This window comes from Raphanus sativus, chromosome 1 (assembly GCF_000801105.2).
Source record: "Raphanus sativus cultivar WK10039 chromosome 1, ASM80110v3, whole genome shotgun sequence".
In the NCBI taxonomy this organism is placed as follows: domain Eukaryota; kingdom Viridiplantae; phylum Streptophyta; class Magnoliopsida; order Brassicales; family Brassicaceae; genus Raphanus; species Raphanus sativus.
The window spans coordinates 24,321,321-24,339,633 of NC_079511.1; the positions used below are offsets into that span (position 1 = coordinate 24,321,321).

Genomic DNA, 18,313 nt, shown 5'->3' on the forward strand with positions numbered 1-18,313 from the left:
TATATTAGTTTCTTTCAATTTTTGAGTTTCCTTTCGCTTCATTCTTCAATCAAAAGATAGATCAATGTGTGTTTCCTTCTCTTCTTTTGATTGGCAATTTTGTTTGCCCATGGCTGTTGGAGTACTTTAGATATGGAAGATATAGACTTTCGCTTTTCAATGATTGTGGTGACTGAGCTGCGCAGTTGCTATATGTAAAATCAGTTCTTCCTTCCAGTAGGATGCTCACTACCAAGTTATAATCATCAACACTCATGTGCTCTTTCCTCATGATTAAAAACTGTCTATGGTAAGAGATTGCAGCATGTACATTGTTTCAATCTTAAATCTTTGTTGTATCAATCCCTTCACTATCACTGCTGATGATTTGGATCTGTCTGAACAAGACTTTTTGGACAGGTTTATAAGATTCTCCAGTAGAACGATGAAAACATTGCCAAGTTTGATGCTTTTGGTCTGTTTGTATCATAAAAGCTGTTTCTTTCTTTCACAGTATGGCTTATTTGCTTAAAGTTGTTTGTTTGTGTAGCTAATGAGGGCTCCTTGATGGTGTTATAGTCTACTGGAAGCTAGGTGGGAAGCTGATAACAGCTCCTTCTTTACCAGAAGTACAACTCTCTCAATATGTTCCTTCTTTGGAGAAGCTTGCTACTCTGAGCCTACTTCATCATGTAAGTTGCACTCATGAAAAAGAAAAAATTGCACTCATGTTTTTTTAAACGTAGTGTATATATGTCTCCATCTAACCACAAATCTAATGTTACAATTTTTTTCAGGTGTCTAAGATGTATCAGACGATAAGAATTGAGTTTCTAGCTCAGCTGGTCCCTTTCTTGGACTTCTCAGACGTTGATAAGATATCAGTTGAAGCTGCGAAACAAAATTTTGTGGCCATGAAAGTTGATCATGTGAAGGGTTATGTAACTTTGGAAATCTGGTTAGCCAATTCTGCATTTAAGTAGTTTTTTTTTAACTAAAACTTTTGAAAGTTTTGATTGATTGATTTTGACTTGTGTCATGTTTCAGGGTATTGAGTCTGATGCGTTGAGAGATCCTCTGACCATATTTGCTGAGACTATGAACAAAGTAAGAGCCATGTTATTCCCTGCTTCAAGTAAGCTTGGTGACATAGTAGTAGTACCAACTCTAGGGGAGACTGTTGAAAAGGAGCATAAAAAACTGCTTGCTCGGCAATCAATCATTGAAAAGAGGATGGTAATGTTTCTTTCACGTACGTGTTAAGGCCTTATTCATACTTGAGACAAAGTCTCACTGTGCTGTGTTTTTTTTTGTTTTAAAGGAGCATGAAGAGGAGAATAGAAAGCTTAAAGCTGAAGAGGCGGAACAAAAGAGACTTGCCTTAGTTGTTGAAGAGAGGAGGAGACAGAGAATCCTTAGGGAGGTTGAGAAAGCTCAGGCTTTGCTAGAGAAGACTGAGAATCACCAGGTAAAGGTAGAAGAAATGGAGAGGAAGCTCCTTAAACTTCCTAAAAGAATGGATACCTGGAACGAGCAAAGAGAGAAGAGTCTATCCTTTTGATTGAAGCTGCATATCAGCAATGACTCGTAGAGTAAATAGAATCTCATGAGCAGGAGCAAAAGGTTAACTTTTTTTTCTTAACAGTGGTTTCTAAGTTTGAGGCATACAAAGGTCCTTATAAGTCTCTTCTGTTTTGTGTAGCGTGAGGTCGGGCTCAGCAGGGAACGTCATGAGAGTGATCTCAAGGAGAAAACTAGAATGTTTTCAGAATCTTTTGTTGAGAACATGGTCAGTGATGATGTCTTCATTATGCTAATTTTTTATGTTTTATTCTTATTGTCAAGTAACTCAAATCAAAATATTTTATTTCCAGGAACTATTCCAAAATAGAGTGATAAGGCTTCGAGAAGCTGAGTTTGAGAGACAAAAGAGAGAGAAAGAGGAGCATGTTCAAGTCAGGAAACAAGAGAGAGATGTTAAAAAAAAGCAAATATATTATTTGAAATGTGAGGAAAGAATAAGAAAGAGGAAGAAGCTCGCAAGCAGAGAGGTAAGCAAGTTTTTTTTATATAAGTTTTGGTTCTCATTCTGTGTAATTAATATAAGTTTTGATTGGATGTTCAATTAATATAAGATCAAGGTACAGAATGAGAACCAAACATGAAAATAAGAATTCGATAGTGGCGAACGATAAAACAATAGTTTAATCTAAGGTGCAGCATCCACATCTCTGTGTTTATTTATTCCTTTTGTTCAGTTATCTCTTTTCTGTCTCAAATCAAAATCATATTAAAAAGATTCTAACTTGACGAGACTGTATACTGCTTTTAACCAATGTGTACTCTTTTAGCTCCTCTCCGTATTGATTATGTGAATAAACACTTTTACTATTGCTTCCAGGAAGTGGGAGACGATTCCTTATGCTGCTGGTGTCATTGTCCCTCTAGCTTTAACCCTTTTGGTCCGTAACGCTAAGAAAGATAAGAAACGAGGCGTGATTGTCGATGTCGTCGGTGGAGATCCATGTCATACCGTCAGGAACCACCAGTTCAGAGATCCCGTCAGCTCTCACTGGGAAGACATCTCCACTCTCCCAGATCTTTCTTCGAGATCTCGTGCAAGAACCACAGCGACAGGTTTTTGCGGGTACGAGAGAAGAGTGGTTCATTGTGTTACAGGGTTGATTCAGGTGCAACGTCACTGTGGTTACTATCTCTTCATCTTTGGGAGAGGAAGCTCTTTGTCAGTGACAACGTCACTGTGGTCACTCGCTCAATGAGGTTAGCTCTTTGCTTCTCTTCTCTGTTTGGCCATTTAAGTTAATTTTAACGGAATACATTATTTAACCAAGCTGTGTTATCTCTTTTACATTTATTTTGCAGATATGTTTGATGCGTCTGTTTGAGAAGTGACACTAAAGTATATTCTTCAGATGCTGCAGGTCCTTCACAATCTTCTTCAAAATACATTCCTAAGTTCAGGCTTAGCCACCAAGCCACTGAAGTTTAACAACATATGCTGCACCTCTGGTCGAAAGAGACCAATGTGGCAATGGAGGTGAGCGACCTGGTGGTGATTCTTGGCGCAGTGAAGAAGGAAGATATGCAGTCAGAAGGAGCGGCGCCCCAAGGTCTTCCTTCTCATCAAGAACCTCTCAACGAGGTATTGATAGATGCCATAAGGTGTTTGTGAGGAAGATAAGAGGTGAAGTTGAGAAAGTCAAGGAGAGTGACGTGGCCGGAAGTAGGGGCGCGAAAGATTTAATGAAGAAGAGGAAACCTTCGGAGGGAGTGAGAGGGTTAGCACTTAGCCGTTAGAAGTTGCAACGGAGCTGGAGTGTTCGTTGGATTTAAATAAAAGGAGAAGAGATTGCAGATATTTTCTTATGCTTTGTATGTTGTAAGTTCACTTACGCTATGAGTCTTGAACAATCCTGCGTAGTAGAATTTTGGTCTCAGTTCCCATAAAATAAGAGTTCAGTGAAGAAACAATTTAATCAATTATATACATCCTTTTATAAAATTAAATTTATAAGAAGAAATTTACCCGGGCGTAGCCCGGGCAAAGACCCTAGTGATAATAACAATTAAATATTGAGTACATGATATCAAATGTGCCAAAAATATCCTGAAAATTGACGTTAATCAAAAACTAATGTAGATTATCTCAAGTCTTTACTATATAGTACACGAAGTTATTCTTCTAAATGATTTCTTTTTTCTAATTAATATAACTTAATAAAGAATGTTAGTTTATTTATTATTGTATTATTTGTTACTATAGTTCAACTGGAATTTGTTTTAATGAATTTTAGGATTTTTATTATTTTATTTGCGTTAGCAAATCTCCTGTTAAAATTATTTTTTTATGAGTATGTCATATTCTGGCAAATGACTTTGTAGTTTCACTTATTGGTCAATATATAAGAATATTTATTTAGGAAGTTAAGACGAATTCTGAACCACACAACAAAAACAAACATAAAAATCATTAAAATCATTAACCCACAAAAACAAAGACCGAAGAAAAGAAAATCAAGCAACTGAGATAAAAAAAGATGATTGATGGTTCAGACTTGCCAGAAATTATGATGCATGAATAAAAGCAAATGGGCAAGCCACGACTTGGGAAATATATGGACGAAAGAGAACAAAGTTTCAAACCCCTAGAAGAAACTTAGCAGGTTGACTCAAAAGATTGTTACTGCTATTCCTCTGTTGGTTTTGGAGCTGATGCTTCCTTGATCTCATCCGCAGCATCATCCTAGTAAATATCATCCAACAATATATAACTTAGTCCATTAAACTGGGATAAATGAAGAGAGCCTTCAAGGATTATATGGGAACATAACCTGCATGTCGGATGTCCAGACTCCAGAGAGTGAGGTTGTCACGGAGAAGCTGCATGATCAAGGTGCTGTCTTTGTATGACTCTTCACCTAGAGTGTCCAACTCTGCTATCGCGTCATCAAAGGCCTTCATGATACATACACAGCAACGCGTATAGATGAGGAATACAAAATAATACAGCAAAGATGAGCAAGGCAAGTGCTTATATTCAAAGGATGGTGATTACTTGACAGATTAGTGGGAATCAAGTACCTGTTTGGCGAGGCTGCAGGCACGATCACTAGAGTTAAGGATCTCGTAGTAGAACACAGAGAAGTTCAATGCCAGAGCTAGACGGATTGGGTTAGTTGGTGCGAGCTCTGCATTCACAATATCCTGTAAAGATAGTCCACAAACAAAGGCTCAAAGATCCCCTAACGAAACAATACATGAAAGGCTTATGAATCCACGAATCACAAGCTAGATCGAAACCAAGCCAAGCTCAAAGATCTTGTTCACATTCGAACTATTCTAGACGATGCAGATCCCTAAATTAATCGAATATAATCAACAAAGGCTTACTAATCAGCTTAGATCTGAGATTACCTGAGCAGATTTGTAGGCGGAGAGAGTGTTTTCAGCTGCGTCTTTCCTCTCTTGACCAGTCTTGAACTCAGCCAAGTAGCGGAAACGAAGAAAGGTGAAAGTGGATGTCGAGTCGGCGAGATATCAGTTCATCATCTCTCAGTTTTGATGGGCTTCTTGGCCCAAACGTATATCACGACGGATGAATTAAAAAAGTAAAGCCCAAGATAGGTAAAACGTATCTGACATGGCAAAACGAAGCTCCTTTATTGGATGATTTTCGGCGATGACGTGGACATCCTCCCCATGGCTTATATTTGCCGTTTAGTAATGTATTCTAGACGATGCAGATCCCTAAATCAATCGAATATAATCAACAAAGGCTTACTAATCAGCTTAGATCTGAGATTACCTGAGCAGATTTGTAGGCGGAGAGAGTGTTTTCAGTGGCGTCTTTCCTCTCTTGACCAGTCCTGAACTCAGCCAAGTAGCGGAAACGAAGAAATGTGAAAGTGCAATGTCGAATCGGCGAGATATTAGTTCATCATCTCTCAGTTTTGATGGGCATCTTGGCCCAAACGTATATCACGACGGATGAATTAAAAAAGCAAAGCCCAAGATAGGCAAAATGTATCTGACATGGCAAAACAAAGCTCTCCTATTGGATGATTTTCGGCAATGACGTGGACACCCTCTTCATGGCTTATATTTGCCTTTTAGTAATGTATATACTTGGTATGTTGCCCGCATATGCGGGCATAATCCATAATTTTCTAATGCTGTTTATTTATCAAAAAGGTAGATACATATTTATTCCTAAAATTTTGGAAGATTTTGGGGATCTTCTCATTTAAACCAAAGTCCAACACTTAGATCTCCATGAAAATAGAATAGAGATTAATAGCAACTCAGCTACCATTAATTATTCCTAAATATTTTCACATAAATTTAAATCTAGCAATTTTTAACTAATTTATATATTTGTTCATAAATCTTAGAAAAGATTTGACGTGAGTATCTCCTCATTTAAATCTAGATCTCAAACTTGATCCACACGAATAATAAATGTTAATAACTACTAAATTGCCATATCTTTATTGAAGAGTGCACATGAAGCTACTCCATTGATGGACATCGAACACAAGTTTTGGAGGGGAAACTCTAGAATGTATTTTTGCTGATGAAATAGTAAGTCATCACCTTACTAAATTGTCAAGATATGTTTTATATGTTCGTACAATTTTGATCATTGTTAATTTCGTGTGTTTAGGGTAGCAAAATACACGCAAGTTGCAAAATAAATCTGATGTTTCGCCTGAAACGAAATCTCCCAATTAGTGAATGGAGATTCGTTGAACACTTCAAGGTTGTTGCTTCTAGTGGTACAATTACGAAATACAAAGTTAAAATAATAAACAATAAGCAATACAGTTTCGTTCAACCAATTTAAAGTTCTGAAATGTTTATATATATCATAAAAATAAAAACCAGCCCAATATCCATGCGGATGCGCGAATCAACCTCTAATATTATTTACCACAATAAACTAAAGTAGTAAAGATTGTACCCATTAACCTTTTGTTTTTCAAGATTTTATAATATCATAAAAATAAAGATCCGTCCAGTTGGGCGGGTTAAGATCTAGTTTTCCCTTAATTATATTGCTCTCCTAACTTTTTTGGTTGGATTTGAAAATATCAAAAAGTGACATGAAAAAATTAAAATTATAACAATTGTGAAATAAAATATTTTAGGTTAATTGAGTATAACATATGATAAACTTATCAATCACTTCAACTATATGTTGCAAAAATCAAACAGTAGATTTATAAATACTCATTAGAGCTTTATTTCAAACTTTAAGAGCTTAGTTTCATATATATAAACTGGCTTAGCAATTTTAATCATTTTTCTTTTACAAGTTCAGAGATTTTGTTTATTCCTAAAGCGAATTTTTGATATGGCCCTTCTCAAATTCATTTTTAGATCAAAATAACAATATATAAGGCTTTCCTCCTTATTTATATAATTCAGAATAGTTGATCTTTTAACTAAAAGAATTAGAATATTATCAAGAAATCATATCTTCTAAGAACCCGGCTGATAATGGAGTTTTCAAGGTTCCTTGGATCAAATCAATGTAGTATAAAAGATTGTCGAACCCACAGAGAACTAGAGATCTATACACCAAGAATATACAAACTCTCTTAATCTAAGCAAATAGAGAGGTGAGGTGAATTATAAACTATGAAATCAAATGTAAAGACAACTAATAGCTACAACTAGAAATAAGCTAAGAAAGACAAGCTTTTGGGTAAGGTAATTGATCAGAGATGATTGACTTCAGATTAAGATACCAGACATCATCGATTAACGAATGCTCTAAGATCTAGATCTCATTTAAATAGATTCATCAACTCCTGTTGGCCTAAAACAAGCAAGCATGCATGAATCACAAGTCTACTAACCACTAAACATCTCGGGCATCAACTTCCGTTGGCCAAATATGTAAAGGACAATACTAAGTTCGTTCAAGCATTTCAACAAACACCTTCCGACGTGAAATAACTTAGAATCTAAATCTGAGAGATCAAGTCAAATCTAGCATTAAGAACCCTTAGCAAGCTTAAAACAATGTTAATCTAATCAAAAGCATCATCAATCATCCATCTTTCACTCTAATCCACCAACCCAAAAGCTCTAAAAACTACTCACTAAAAGTCATAGAAACCCAAGAATCTGTCACCAATTCTTGAAGATTCATGTTTAGAGAAGAGTAGAAAAAATATAAACAAGATAAGTACTTAGATTAATACTAGAATCAACAAGAGTTTTTAGATCTAAAAAAAGAGAGAAAATGTGGTTGAGGTAACTTAGGGTTTTTATCACCCTTAACAACATATATATATAGGCAAAGCTCCATTGGGTTTCAAAATCAAAGACCCAAACAAAACAGTTTCTCTAGAGCATCAATGTGTAAGATGCAGTTTTCCTAAAATGGTCATTTTAGGGTTCTATATAACTTTGCAGATTTCCCTACAACAACAAAGTGCTGAAGACAAGTTCTTGAAGTGGACACTTCAGAGCTGTAAATAAAACTGTGTATCTTCTTCTTCCTCTTCAACTTTGACCCCTAACTTCCATTTTATACAGTTTGATCCTTGATTTCGCTCCAAAACTTCTAGTAGTGCATTCCAGCTTTTATATATGCAATATGTGTAAATGCAATACCTTATGACACCTAAATGCAACTTCTAGACACTAAAATGAATAAAATTGAGAGCTAAAAATATGTAAAAACACTATACATCAACTCCTCCAAACTTGCTTATTTACTTGTTTTCAAGTAAACTTTCAAAAATAGTAAAGGAGAAATGTTGAAAATAGGGGATTTAGAACAACAAAATTCACATTCAATATTTAACCCAACGTCCTTCAAAGTAGTTATAAATTGTATTACCTAAACAATCTACTAATATGATTCATCATTGGCAAATGGCAACACATCCGAAACTTAGTTAGGGATAAGAAAGTAAACAACCACTTAGAATTGTTTTTTAGTAGAGCAACAAGTGAATGTAATTAAAAGTCACAAAGTGACCCCGAGTGAAAACAATTCCTTTAAAGATCTCCAAACCGACGTCGTTTGTTGTTTCTGTGACTTAAAAGATCCCGAAACGGTGTCGTTCTTTTCAACTGTCGTTTCTCTTTTTTTTTTTTTTTTTTTTGCCTAGAAGAAGAAAGGAAGTAAACACCTTTTCTCTCTCTCCTTTGATCCCGTTTGCGTTTCTTCTTCGCCGGAGCAAAAAAACCTGTCTCTGTCAGCTGATCGATAACAATCGTATCAGCACCGTCGATCTGAATTTCTCTGTTGCGAGGGATGTCGAGATTCAGAGACAGAACAGAGGATTTCAAGGACTCTGTTCGCAAATCCGCCGTCTCTAACGGCTACAACGAGGTACACAACAAGTCCCCTTTCTAGAGATCGTATTCGTTTAGAAATCATCTGATCTTTTTTTTTGTTTTTGTGTTTGCGTGGTTGAAGGCTAAAGTGGCAGCGACAATGGCGTCTTTCATCATACATAAGCCAAAGGAGAGGTCTCCTTTCACCAGGGCTGCTCTCAAAACGGTAACTTTTACTTGTTTGATTCAAATCAATTAACTAGTTTTTGCATTTCATGGAATTGCTGTTTGTTTGTTGGTTTAGCTGGAAAGCATCAAGGAGTTGGATCAGTTTATGATGAAGCATCGTAAGGACTACGTTGATATGCACAGGACTACTGAACATGAAAAGGATAGCATTGAACAAGAAGTAAGTAGAAGACTTGACCATATTTATTGATTTTGAAGTCCATCATTGCCTTAGAAGATAGTGAGGGAGTTATTATGTTGTTACATTCTTATATCTGCTTTGTTGTTGTTTGTTTGATAGCGCTATGTGTTGTTTAATGTCATTGAAACCTTTGTCGGCAGATCACTGCTTTTATTAAAGCCTGCAAAGAACAGATCGATGTTCTCAAAAACAGCATTAGAAATGAAGAATCAAACTCCAAAGGATGGCTTGGCCTCGCAGCTGATAACTTCAATGCTGATACTATTGCACACAAACATGGAGTGGTATGATAATATGCACTAATGTAGTAAGCCAACTTTGTTTTTTTTTTTCCTGATTCAGAGTTTCTAGATGTGTAGATGTAATGGTAGAATTATGGTGGTTGTAGGTTTTGATTCTGAGCGAGAAACTTCATTCAGTCACTGCACAGTTTGACCAGCTTAGAGCGACTCGTTTCCAAGATATTATTAACAGAGCTATGCCTAGAAGAAAACCTAAGAGGGTCACGAAGGAAGCTACTCCACTTAATGCAACTCTATCAAATAATAAGTCCGTAGAACCTGATGAAATTCAGGAGGCCCAGCCTCGTAGATTACAACAACAACAGCTTCTAGACGATGAAACACAAGCCCTTCAGGTAACAAAGACAACAACTTTATCTGGTCTTCAAAAAAACTTTGATGAGTTTTGTACTTGTGCTAAATCTTGAATAATTTTTAATTCTTGAAGGTAGAGCTGAGTAATCTTTTAGATGGTGCTAGACAGACGGAGACTAAGATGGTGGAGATGTCTGCATTGAACCACTTGATGGCAACTCATGTTCTGCAACAAGCCCAACAAATTGAAGTTTTATATGACCAGGTTTGGATTTATTAACTCCTCTCAAGCTAATGCTACCTTTAATTTGAATCCGGATGCTATTTTTATACAGTTCTTCACCTTGTGGCATTCAGCTAGAGTAGAATAGAGATAGGAAAGAAACTTCGTATTGGTCCAGTTTGAATTGCTCTTCAATTTAGTTGTAGGAAAGGAAACTCTTTCTGTTTTCAGCTGTGCTAAGTTGCTTAAACCCCCATTTGTACGACTGAACTGACTTCGGACGTATTTAGTTAACTCCACGTTATGGTGGTTCTCTCTTTGTGTGTATGTGTGTGTAAATTGTGGTCTGTTTCTTACTCAGCTTGACACTAAAAATGCAGGCTGTTGAGGCAACGAAGAACGTGGAGCTTGGAAACAAAGAGCTTTCTCAAGCAATCCAACGTAACAGCAGCAGCAGAACCTTTCTCTTGCTGTTTTTCTTCGTCCTTACATTCTCCGTCTTGTTCTTAGATTGGTACAGTTAGAGACACCGTTCAAACTCCAAACAACCTCATTGTGTAGTTTTTCTTTAATTGTTAAACGCATAAATTGTGAAAATTTGGGAAGGTGTTTGATGTTACAAGAAAAAAAAGTATGAAACTTTGAAAGAGATTTTGTTTGGAAGTCACCGCTCATTATTACCAAAGTTGACACCTTTGAGATGTCTGAACATAGAACTCACGGTTTGTTTGACTCGTGGCCAGAGAGGGTGACGTAATGAAAGATAGATGACCTAAAACGGGGGGACAAAGTTTCCTAAAACGGTGTCGTTCACTTCTGTAGTTAAGAGTCTCTCACCTTGGATGTGCTTTTTGACCTCCTCCTCTCTCCCTCCATCCAAAAGAAGCACTCTCTCTTTCTTCTCTCTCTCTCTCTGAACCTGCTCTGCCTTCTCCAAACCGCCGGAGCAAAAAAAAACCAAAACAAAAAGTGGTCTGAACGCAGAAAGAGACTGACTCCACATTGAAAAGAAACGCAGCTGAGTAGCCCAAATGAGTATCTGGATCTCCGGTTCTTAGGTACAGCTTCTCTTCCCAGATCTCTTTCTCTCTCTTTCTGGAAGAAAACTTCTTTTTAACAAGTTGTGAGCTTATGGTTGCATGTTGTGCTGTCTTTAATGTTTTCTACTGGTTTTTGTTGGTTGCAGGATTCAAGAAAGGAGCATACTTTTGTCTTAGCGAAAGAGATTACCTTCATTGAGTTAAAACTATAAAGTTTTGATTTTTTTTTAGTTAGGTCAGTTCGAAAGTTTTGCCTTTTTTCTCTTTGTTTGTGTTCTTTTTGAGTGTCTTGTTGTGTAATGGAGAGTAATGATGACCAAAACCTGAAGGCTATTAATGCTTCAGTAGGAAGATTGGTCTGGGTTCGTCTTCGTAACGGTTCTTGGTGGCCAGGACAGACTCTGCTTCATGAAGAAGCTCCTGAAAACACTCTGCTTTCTCCAAAACTCGGCACTCCTATAAAGCTTCTAGGTCGTGACGATGTTGGCATGTGAGTCTCTCTTCTCCACTATCTCAGTCTCTTTGTTCTTGATTATTAGTTAAAAGTGTTTTGTTCTGTTTCTTATGGTTCCAGTGATTGGTACATTCTTGAAAAGGCCAAGAGCGTGAAGGCGTTTCGCTGTGGAGAGTATGCTGCTCACATTGAGAAAGCAAAGGCTTCTGCTGCTGCAGCTAAGGCTAGTAGTAAGAAGACTGTCAAATGTACTCGCCGAGAGAATGCCATTATCAGTGCACTCGAGATTGAGAATGCAAATCTTGCAAAAGAAGAGCATCCAGACAATAATCTCTGTGGCTCATCCGGTGAGGAGGAAGATGATGAGGTTACAGTTACAGACTCTGAAGACGAACTTGACTCAGCGACAGAGCTACTGCAATCCAGTATGTCTTCCCAAGAAATAAATGACATTGGAGCTTTGGTTAAGGTGGAGCCAAAGAGAAGAAGAACACCGAATGATTCTGAAGATGATGGAACTGAAGGAACCACCAAGCGAATGAGAGGTCTTGAGGATATTGGAAAAGAACATGTGGGTGCTATTGTCATACACAGGCAAGAAATGGGTTCGGTCTGCGATGTAAACCTCAGCGATTCAATGTCGAATGGCTATATTGCTAACAACGCATGCTCGCCGTTGTCACTGAAAAGAAAAAGGTCGCAAGTGGTAAATGCTAATGAGTGCTCTAAAAGGAAAAACCGACGGCGGCAACTGACAAAGGTGTTAGAGTGTACAGCTATGGTCAGTGTCCCTGGTACCTCTGACCAGCTGGTCACATCTGGAGTGGAGCCTGTGGAGTCCATGAGAAGTGTATCTGTTGTAATCAACAATAACTCAGACAGCACCGGGGAAAATGCTCCTGAAAATGTTGTTGGAGCCTCACATAACAACAAGGCAAAGGACAGTGAAATTTCAAGCTTATCAGTTTCTGCAGAAGACGATTCTTCTGACCAATTGTATGATGTTCCACTAACTGGAGAGGCAGAACACTTTGCAGGTATCAATGGTTTTAAACCTTGTTTAAGTGCTATGTTTATGTTTATACAGATTTTGATTGTTCTTGTTGCATGAATCTACATGTCTTCACTGCTGCAAAGTAAAGAAAAAAAAGCTTACTATTCTCTTCAAGTTGGTTTTTGTCACATCATAGGTTAAAGGAGTCATCTGACACTGACCTCTGAGTAGCTTAGGTGTTTCCTAATATTTGACTTGTTTTTTATAACTAAATGCTTTCTCTATACTTTTGGTCTTGACTTGTTTGCTTCTGCAATGGTTATCTGCTATTACTGTGTGTTTTCTCCACCTTCTTAGGATCCAAAGGTTTGATATCTTAGCTCTTATCTAGTGGTTTGTGAACAGTGTCGTTTCTTCTGACCTCCATTGTCACTTTTGGGTTTGATATCTTAGCTCTGATTTTTGTGGTTTATGAACAGCTTGCACCATGTCCTCGTCAAGGACAGCTCTTTTTTCTGGTTTGACAAGGCGGTGTGGTCGTAGTTACCATGATTTGTTTGTTAACAAAGAGGCAAATAATGGATCTGCTTGTGCAAATCCACCAGATACACAACTTGTCATCTGGAATCGGAACGGGATTGAGAAGAGCACTTCTAAGTGGAAGCTAAAAGGAAAAAGGAACTCGAGGCAGATGAGTAAGAAACAAGAAGCGAGGAGAAGTGTGTTCGGCGAAGAAGCTAACAACAACAACAACGTTCCTCTGCTTCTTCCTGCGCTGTTCGAAGTGAAGATTGAGGTAAAAGCCAGCTGTAACAAGCCCCGTGTTCCGCTGGTTTCTCGTATGAGTAAACTTAATGGTAAAGCTATTGTTGGGCATCCTGTAAGTGTTGAGGCCTTGGAAGAAGGCTATTACAACGGTGGTGTGGTGATGTCTCAAGCTGATGTGAAGGCAAAGCCATTGTCCAAAAAGAAGGGCAAGAAGAGTAAATCAAATGGTGCTTTTGGGAAGTCATCCAAGTCAAAGAAGAATTCATCTTCCCTATCTGTAAAGACAAGAAGGCTCTCTACTCTGACGGAAAAAAGCAAGAAGCCGACAATAGAAAAGCTAAAGGAAACGGTTGTAGCTTGTATACCGTTGAAAGTAGTCTTTAGTAGGATAAACCAAGTGTTGAAAGGCTCAGCAAGACAAACAAAACACCGCCCATTGCCATCTGCTGTCAAAACATGAGAGAGAGGTGGCTTAACTTTTGGATGGCTTTTACTTTCTTTTTTCTGTTTGTTTTACCTTTCATAGATCTGTAATAGGCTGCTTTAGGAGACAAGGCATCACTGATGGGGGTTTTACTGTTTTGGGTACAAAGACTGAGACTTTTTGAGTCATGCAGAGAGAGGCAAAACATGGGTAGAAAAGACAAGTTGCAAGTGAGCAAATGTATATATAGCAGTAGTTTAGTGGTTGAGAGGTGTAAACTGAAAGATTTAGAGGTTGGAGAGATGAGATTACTGCTTAGTGAGAATTTGCTTGTTTCAGGTTATTAATTCACACTGTTTGTTCTTGAACTCTCATGTTCTTTTCTTGATGTGTGTTTTATCTTATAGTCTCAGTTCCTTCAAACATTGTTGTTAGTAAACTATTTAAGAGACAACAAAAATTTCAAAGCTTTTTGTTCTTAAAGACTAAACCTTTTGTTTTTTTAAGAGAATCAGCAATGTAAAAGTTAACTCCACTCTAGTATGTACGTCACTTGTTGTGTTGGACTCTTTGTTCTGATTCTTGTTTTCTTTCTTTTTTTTCTAGAAAAAGTTAACCTAGTGGATATCACATCACCTTTAACAACATCGTGTCATCAAGATCAAACACACTTAATATTCTGCAAAATATACAATTTAAAATAGAAAAAAATATCTTAAAAAGGACAAAAATATAATATAAGAACATTGAACACGTTTTGCATGTGCGTGTTTGTAGTAGTAGTTTGTATCTACAACAAATGGGGGATTCCCAACAAATGGACAGGCCAACAAATTCGATTAGAACCATTCAATCTGTGTTGTTTTTTCTTCCTGTTCACGTGTCACACTTACCTAAAATGAAACTGAAAAGATGAAAAGATTTTTCTCAACAAAAGAAAAAGATGTTGAAAATCAGAGTACAGTGAAAGTGAAATGCACTAGTCAAAGACGTGAGCTTCTCTTCTTTGTCAACTTGTCTTTTGGGTCAAAAACACATGTGGAGAATAGTTGAACTGCACTTGTGTTGGCTTATTTACACTTTAGGTTTTTACACGTTGGGTAAAAACTCTTTTCAAACACTTATCAACTTGATCATATAATCAACCAAGGAATGATTTTTTTTTTTGGTCAAAAAAAAGAAAAAGAATGATTATTTTATGAAACATAGATGCAGTTTGTTTGTGTAGTGAGTTAGGAAAGGACATAATTACCTTCAAAAATCACGATTCCACTAATATTTTATCAATCGAAATTTATAACTACGAATGTAAAAATATTGATTTACATAGTAACAGAAAACACAAAAATCTATCAAACAAAAAGAAGATTAAAAAATTATTTTCTATTATCTTATATTATAATAATATTTCTTTCCTAAGCAAATAATTAGTATTTTTAACTGCAACAGTTATGTTATAAATATAATTATTCTAAATTTTATTTTTATGACATAATAAAAATAATGTATTATGTTAATAAATTTATAAAAACCAAAAAAACATCTAAGCATATTAAAACTATTTTTAATTTTATAATGATCTCATATTATCAATATTTAAAAAATTAATGATAATTTAAATTTAGAGATAATTTGCATTTCAATAACCCACAAAAGAAAAAAACTTATTTATAACTTTTTTATTTTATAAGTTCACGAGTTGTCATTGCTAACGCTATTTTCAGATTTTAAATACTGCTTTTTGCTTCCTGTTTCCCTGCTTCATCATCACGCAGAGAAACTCTCTCTCTCTAACTCTCTCTCTTCATCCATCTTTCCTCAATCGCTTGGTTTTTGAACTCAAAAACAATAAATTGAAACCATGAGTTTCTGCAAATGGTTTTCCTTTCTTTTGATCATTCACTTACTAAACTCGTCTCAGCTTTCATCTTCATCTTCCTTAACCTCAAATGGGTTTTCACAAATCCCTCCAAAGTTTCTTGCTTTAGCTAAAAGGAACGATTTTTATGATTGGATGGTTGGGATCAGAAGGAGAATCCACGAGAACCCGGAGTTAGGTTACGAGGAAGTAGAGACATCTAGGCTCGTTAGGACAGAACTGGAGAAGATGGGTGTGTCTTATAAGTACCCAGTTGCTGTTACTGGGGTTGTCGGATATGTTGGAACTGGTCAAGCTCCTTTTGTTGCATTAAGAGCAGATATGGATGCACTTTCTATGCAGGTATAACTGATTTTGACTTGTTCACTCTCATCTTAGAAGTTATAAATATTAAAATTATTATGATTTTTCTAATTAAAATTATTAAGAAATGTTTATATTCCCAAAAATATCAGATCCAGTCCATGATATTTGTAGTTTTATTTTCTTTATGTTATGGTTTGGATTGTTGGAGTTATAATGAGAAATGTTACTGTATTTTGGGGTGGATTCTTGTTGAACAGATGGTGTTGGATTGTGTAGGAAATGGTGGAATGGGAACACAAGAGTAAGATTCCAGGGAAGATGCACGCTTGTGGACATGACGCTCACACTACCATGCTCCTAGGTGCTGCCAAGTTGCTCAAAGAACACCAAGAGGAGCTACAGGTTGGTGTGTACTGGATTTTTATTATGAATTTGAAGTAATCCTGATCTTTGAGTTCTTGTACATTTCTTTGGACTATCTTAGGGTACTGTGATTCTAGTTTTCCAACCAGCTGAGGAAGGAGGAGGAGGTGCAAAGAAGATAGTGGAAGCTGGAATGTTGGAGGATGTGAGTGCAATCTTTGGTTTACATGTCACAAATCAATTGGGGTTGGGTCTTGTGAGCTCAAGAGAAGGTCCCTTGTTGGCTGGTAGTGGCTTCTTCGAAGCTAAGATAAGCGGGAAAGGAGGTCACGCAGCTCTTCCTCAGCACGCCATAGATCCGCTTCTGGCAGCTTCAAACATTATCATTAGCTTACAACACCTCGTTTCACGAGAAGCAGATCCGTTAGACTCCCAGGTATAAACATTATCTTCAAGTGTCTCTCTCTATATGGAATGTGTGTTGATGTATATGCAAATGTGTTTGCAGGTAGTTACAGTTGCTAAGTTTGAAGGTGGTGGTGCTTTTAATGTGATTCCAGACTCTGTTACCATCGGTGGTACATTCAGAGCCTTCTCAGCTAAAAGCTTTACGCAACTCAAGAAAAGAATTGAACAGGTAAGTAGTTTGACTGAGACTTTTGTCTTCCTCTTGAGACTGACTCTTTCAAACTCTCTTTGTGGTTCCAACGTTTCAGGTTATTACAAGGCAAGCGAGTGTGCATATGTGCAATGCAACAGTTGATTTCCTTCAAGAGCAGAAACCTTTCTTCCCACCTACCGTTAACGACAAAGGCTTGCACATGTTTTTCAAGAACGTTTCAGGTGATATGTTAGGGACCAAGAACTACTTGGAGATGCAGCCGTTGATGGGATCAGAGGATTTCTCTTTCTACCAAGAATCAATGCCTGGACATTTTAGCTTTGTGGGAATGCAGAACGAAGCTCATTCACCAATGGCGAGCCCTCACTCGCCTTATTTCGAGGTCAATGAAGAAGTGCTACCTTATGGTGCTTCCCTTCATGCTTCCATGGCCACAAGATATCTTCTTGATTTGAAAACTTCATCGCCTAGTAACTCTAGAGATGAACTTTGATGTCCTCTTTAAAGGGTAACAGTTTTAATTCTTGTAACTTTACAGAGGCTTCCATGTAAAGATTAATAAGTTTTTATGCAATGTGAAGCTTTTGTTAAGGAATCTGATGGCTTTGCAGAACCTTACTGCAAAGAAAAGCCACAGTGGTTAAGGCCTCTTGTAATGAGAGAGTTTCGAGTATTAAATGTATAAACAGTTTCATCATTCTATTTGGTTTGTTATATACATTTTAATGTGAAACAAAAAGCTGAAACCGTCAAACTACAAAGGAAGCCAATGTTATAACACTCCTAAGTTTAGTTACGCTTATGCCTCATTAAGATGACAAATCAGATGAGGCTTATCTCAACAGATTCATCTGACAAATATTGTCAAAGAATAATTAAAACCAGACTCTTATTTGAAGGTTTACTACTCTAATGTATGACTGCTTATTCATGGGTTGTGCTTTTGAGGAAGGATCAGATAGAAAAGGAAGATACAGAAATGGAATGGAACCTGAGAACACACTTAGACAGTGGAGAAAATGGTCTCAGTGGTTTGAAATTAACCTCGCTCTTGAGGTTGTTCAAGACATCAGTTACTATCCCAAATTCAAAGAGTTTTGTAAACCTCCATGTTATGTTGATGAGCATTACTTCCCTACATTTTTGGCTATTGAAAACCGGATTTTGCTGCTAATAGAACACTGACATGGGCTGATTAGTCACCCGGATGGTGCTCACCACCCGCGTGAGTTTGTTATCTCTAAAGCCTGCCTCTACAATGATCAACACACTCAAGTTTGTTATCTCTTCGCTAGAAAGTTTTCTCCCAGTGCATTAGAGCTCTTATTGGAACTTGCACCCAAGGTTCTTGGGTTCTAACATATCTTGATCTTGGTTTTGTAATTATTAGTGCTTCAGTTTAGATTATAAAATCTGAT

The 18,313-nt window shown here is 37.0% G+C and overlaps 3 protein-coding genes and 2 pseudogenes across 3 annotated transcripts; 4 read left to right on the forward strand and 1 right to left on the reverse strand.

Moving 5' to 3' along the window:
• Nucleotides 1-286: 286 nt before the first annotated feature.
• LOC130497751 (eukaryotic translation initiation factor 3 subunit A-like) lies at nucleotides 287-3,297 on the forward strand (annotated as a pseudogene).
• Nucleotides 3,298-3,899: 602 nt separating this feature from the next.
• LOC108836043 (14-3-3-like protein GF14 omega) lies at nucleotides 3,900-5,037 on the reverse strand (annotated as a pseudogene).
• A 3,621-nt stretch (nucleotides 5,038-8,658) lies between these two features.
• On the forward strand, nucleotides 8,659-10,708 carry LOC108812486 (syntaxin-81). The gene is made up of 7 exons (XM_018584766.2): nucleotides 8,659-8,851; nucleotides 8,939-9,022; nucleotides 9,101-9,205; nucleotides 9,367-9,510; nucleotides 9,615-9,863; nucleotides 9,956-10,087; nucleotides 10,426-10,708. The coding sequence occupies exons 1-7, from the start codon at nucleotides 8,774-8,776 to the stop codon at nucleotides 10,567-10,569; spliced, it is 936 nt and encodes a 311-aa protein (XP_018440268.1). The 5' UTR covers nucleotides 8,659-8,773; the 3' UTR covers nucleotides 10,570-10,708.
• A 135-nt stretch (nucleotides 10,709-10,843) lies between these two features.
• On the forward strand, nucleotides 10,844-14,094 carry LOC108812476 (uncharacterized protein At1g51745). The gene is made up of 4 exons (XM_018584755.2): nucleotides 10,844-11,103; nucleotides 11,232-11,575; nucleotides 11,660-12,576; nucleotides 13,013-14,094. Exons 2-4 carry the CDS (start codon nucleotides 11,385-11,387, stop codon nucleotides 13,759-13,761), a joined length of 1,857 nt encoding a protein of 618 aa, XP_018440257.2. The 5' UTR covers nucleotides 10,844-11,103; nucleotides 11,232-11,384; the 3' UTR covers nucleotides 13,762-14,094.
• A 1,392-nt stretch (nucleotides 14,095-15,486) lies between these two features.
• Nucleotides 15,487-17,490, forward strand: LOC108845113 (IAA-amino acid hydrolase ILR1-like 4). The gene is made up of 5 exons (XM_018618401.2): nucleotides 15,487-15,946; nucleotides 16,187-16,312; nucleotides 16,395-16,709; nucleotides 16,782-16,910; nucleotides 16,990-17,490. The coding sequence occupies exons 1-5, from the start codon at nucleotides 15,587-15,589 to the stop codon at nucleotides 17,386-17,388; spliced, it is 1,329 nt and encodes a 442-aa protein (XP_018473903.2). The 5' UTR covers nucleotides 15,487-15,586; the 3' UTR covers nucleotides 17,389-17,490.
• Nucleotides 17,491-18,313: the final 823 nt, after the last annotated feature.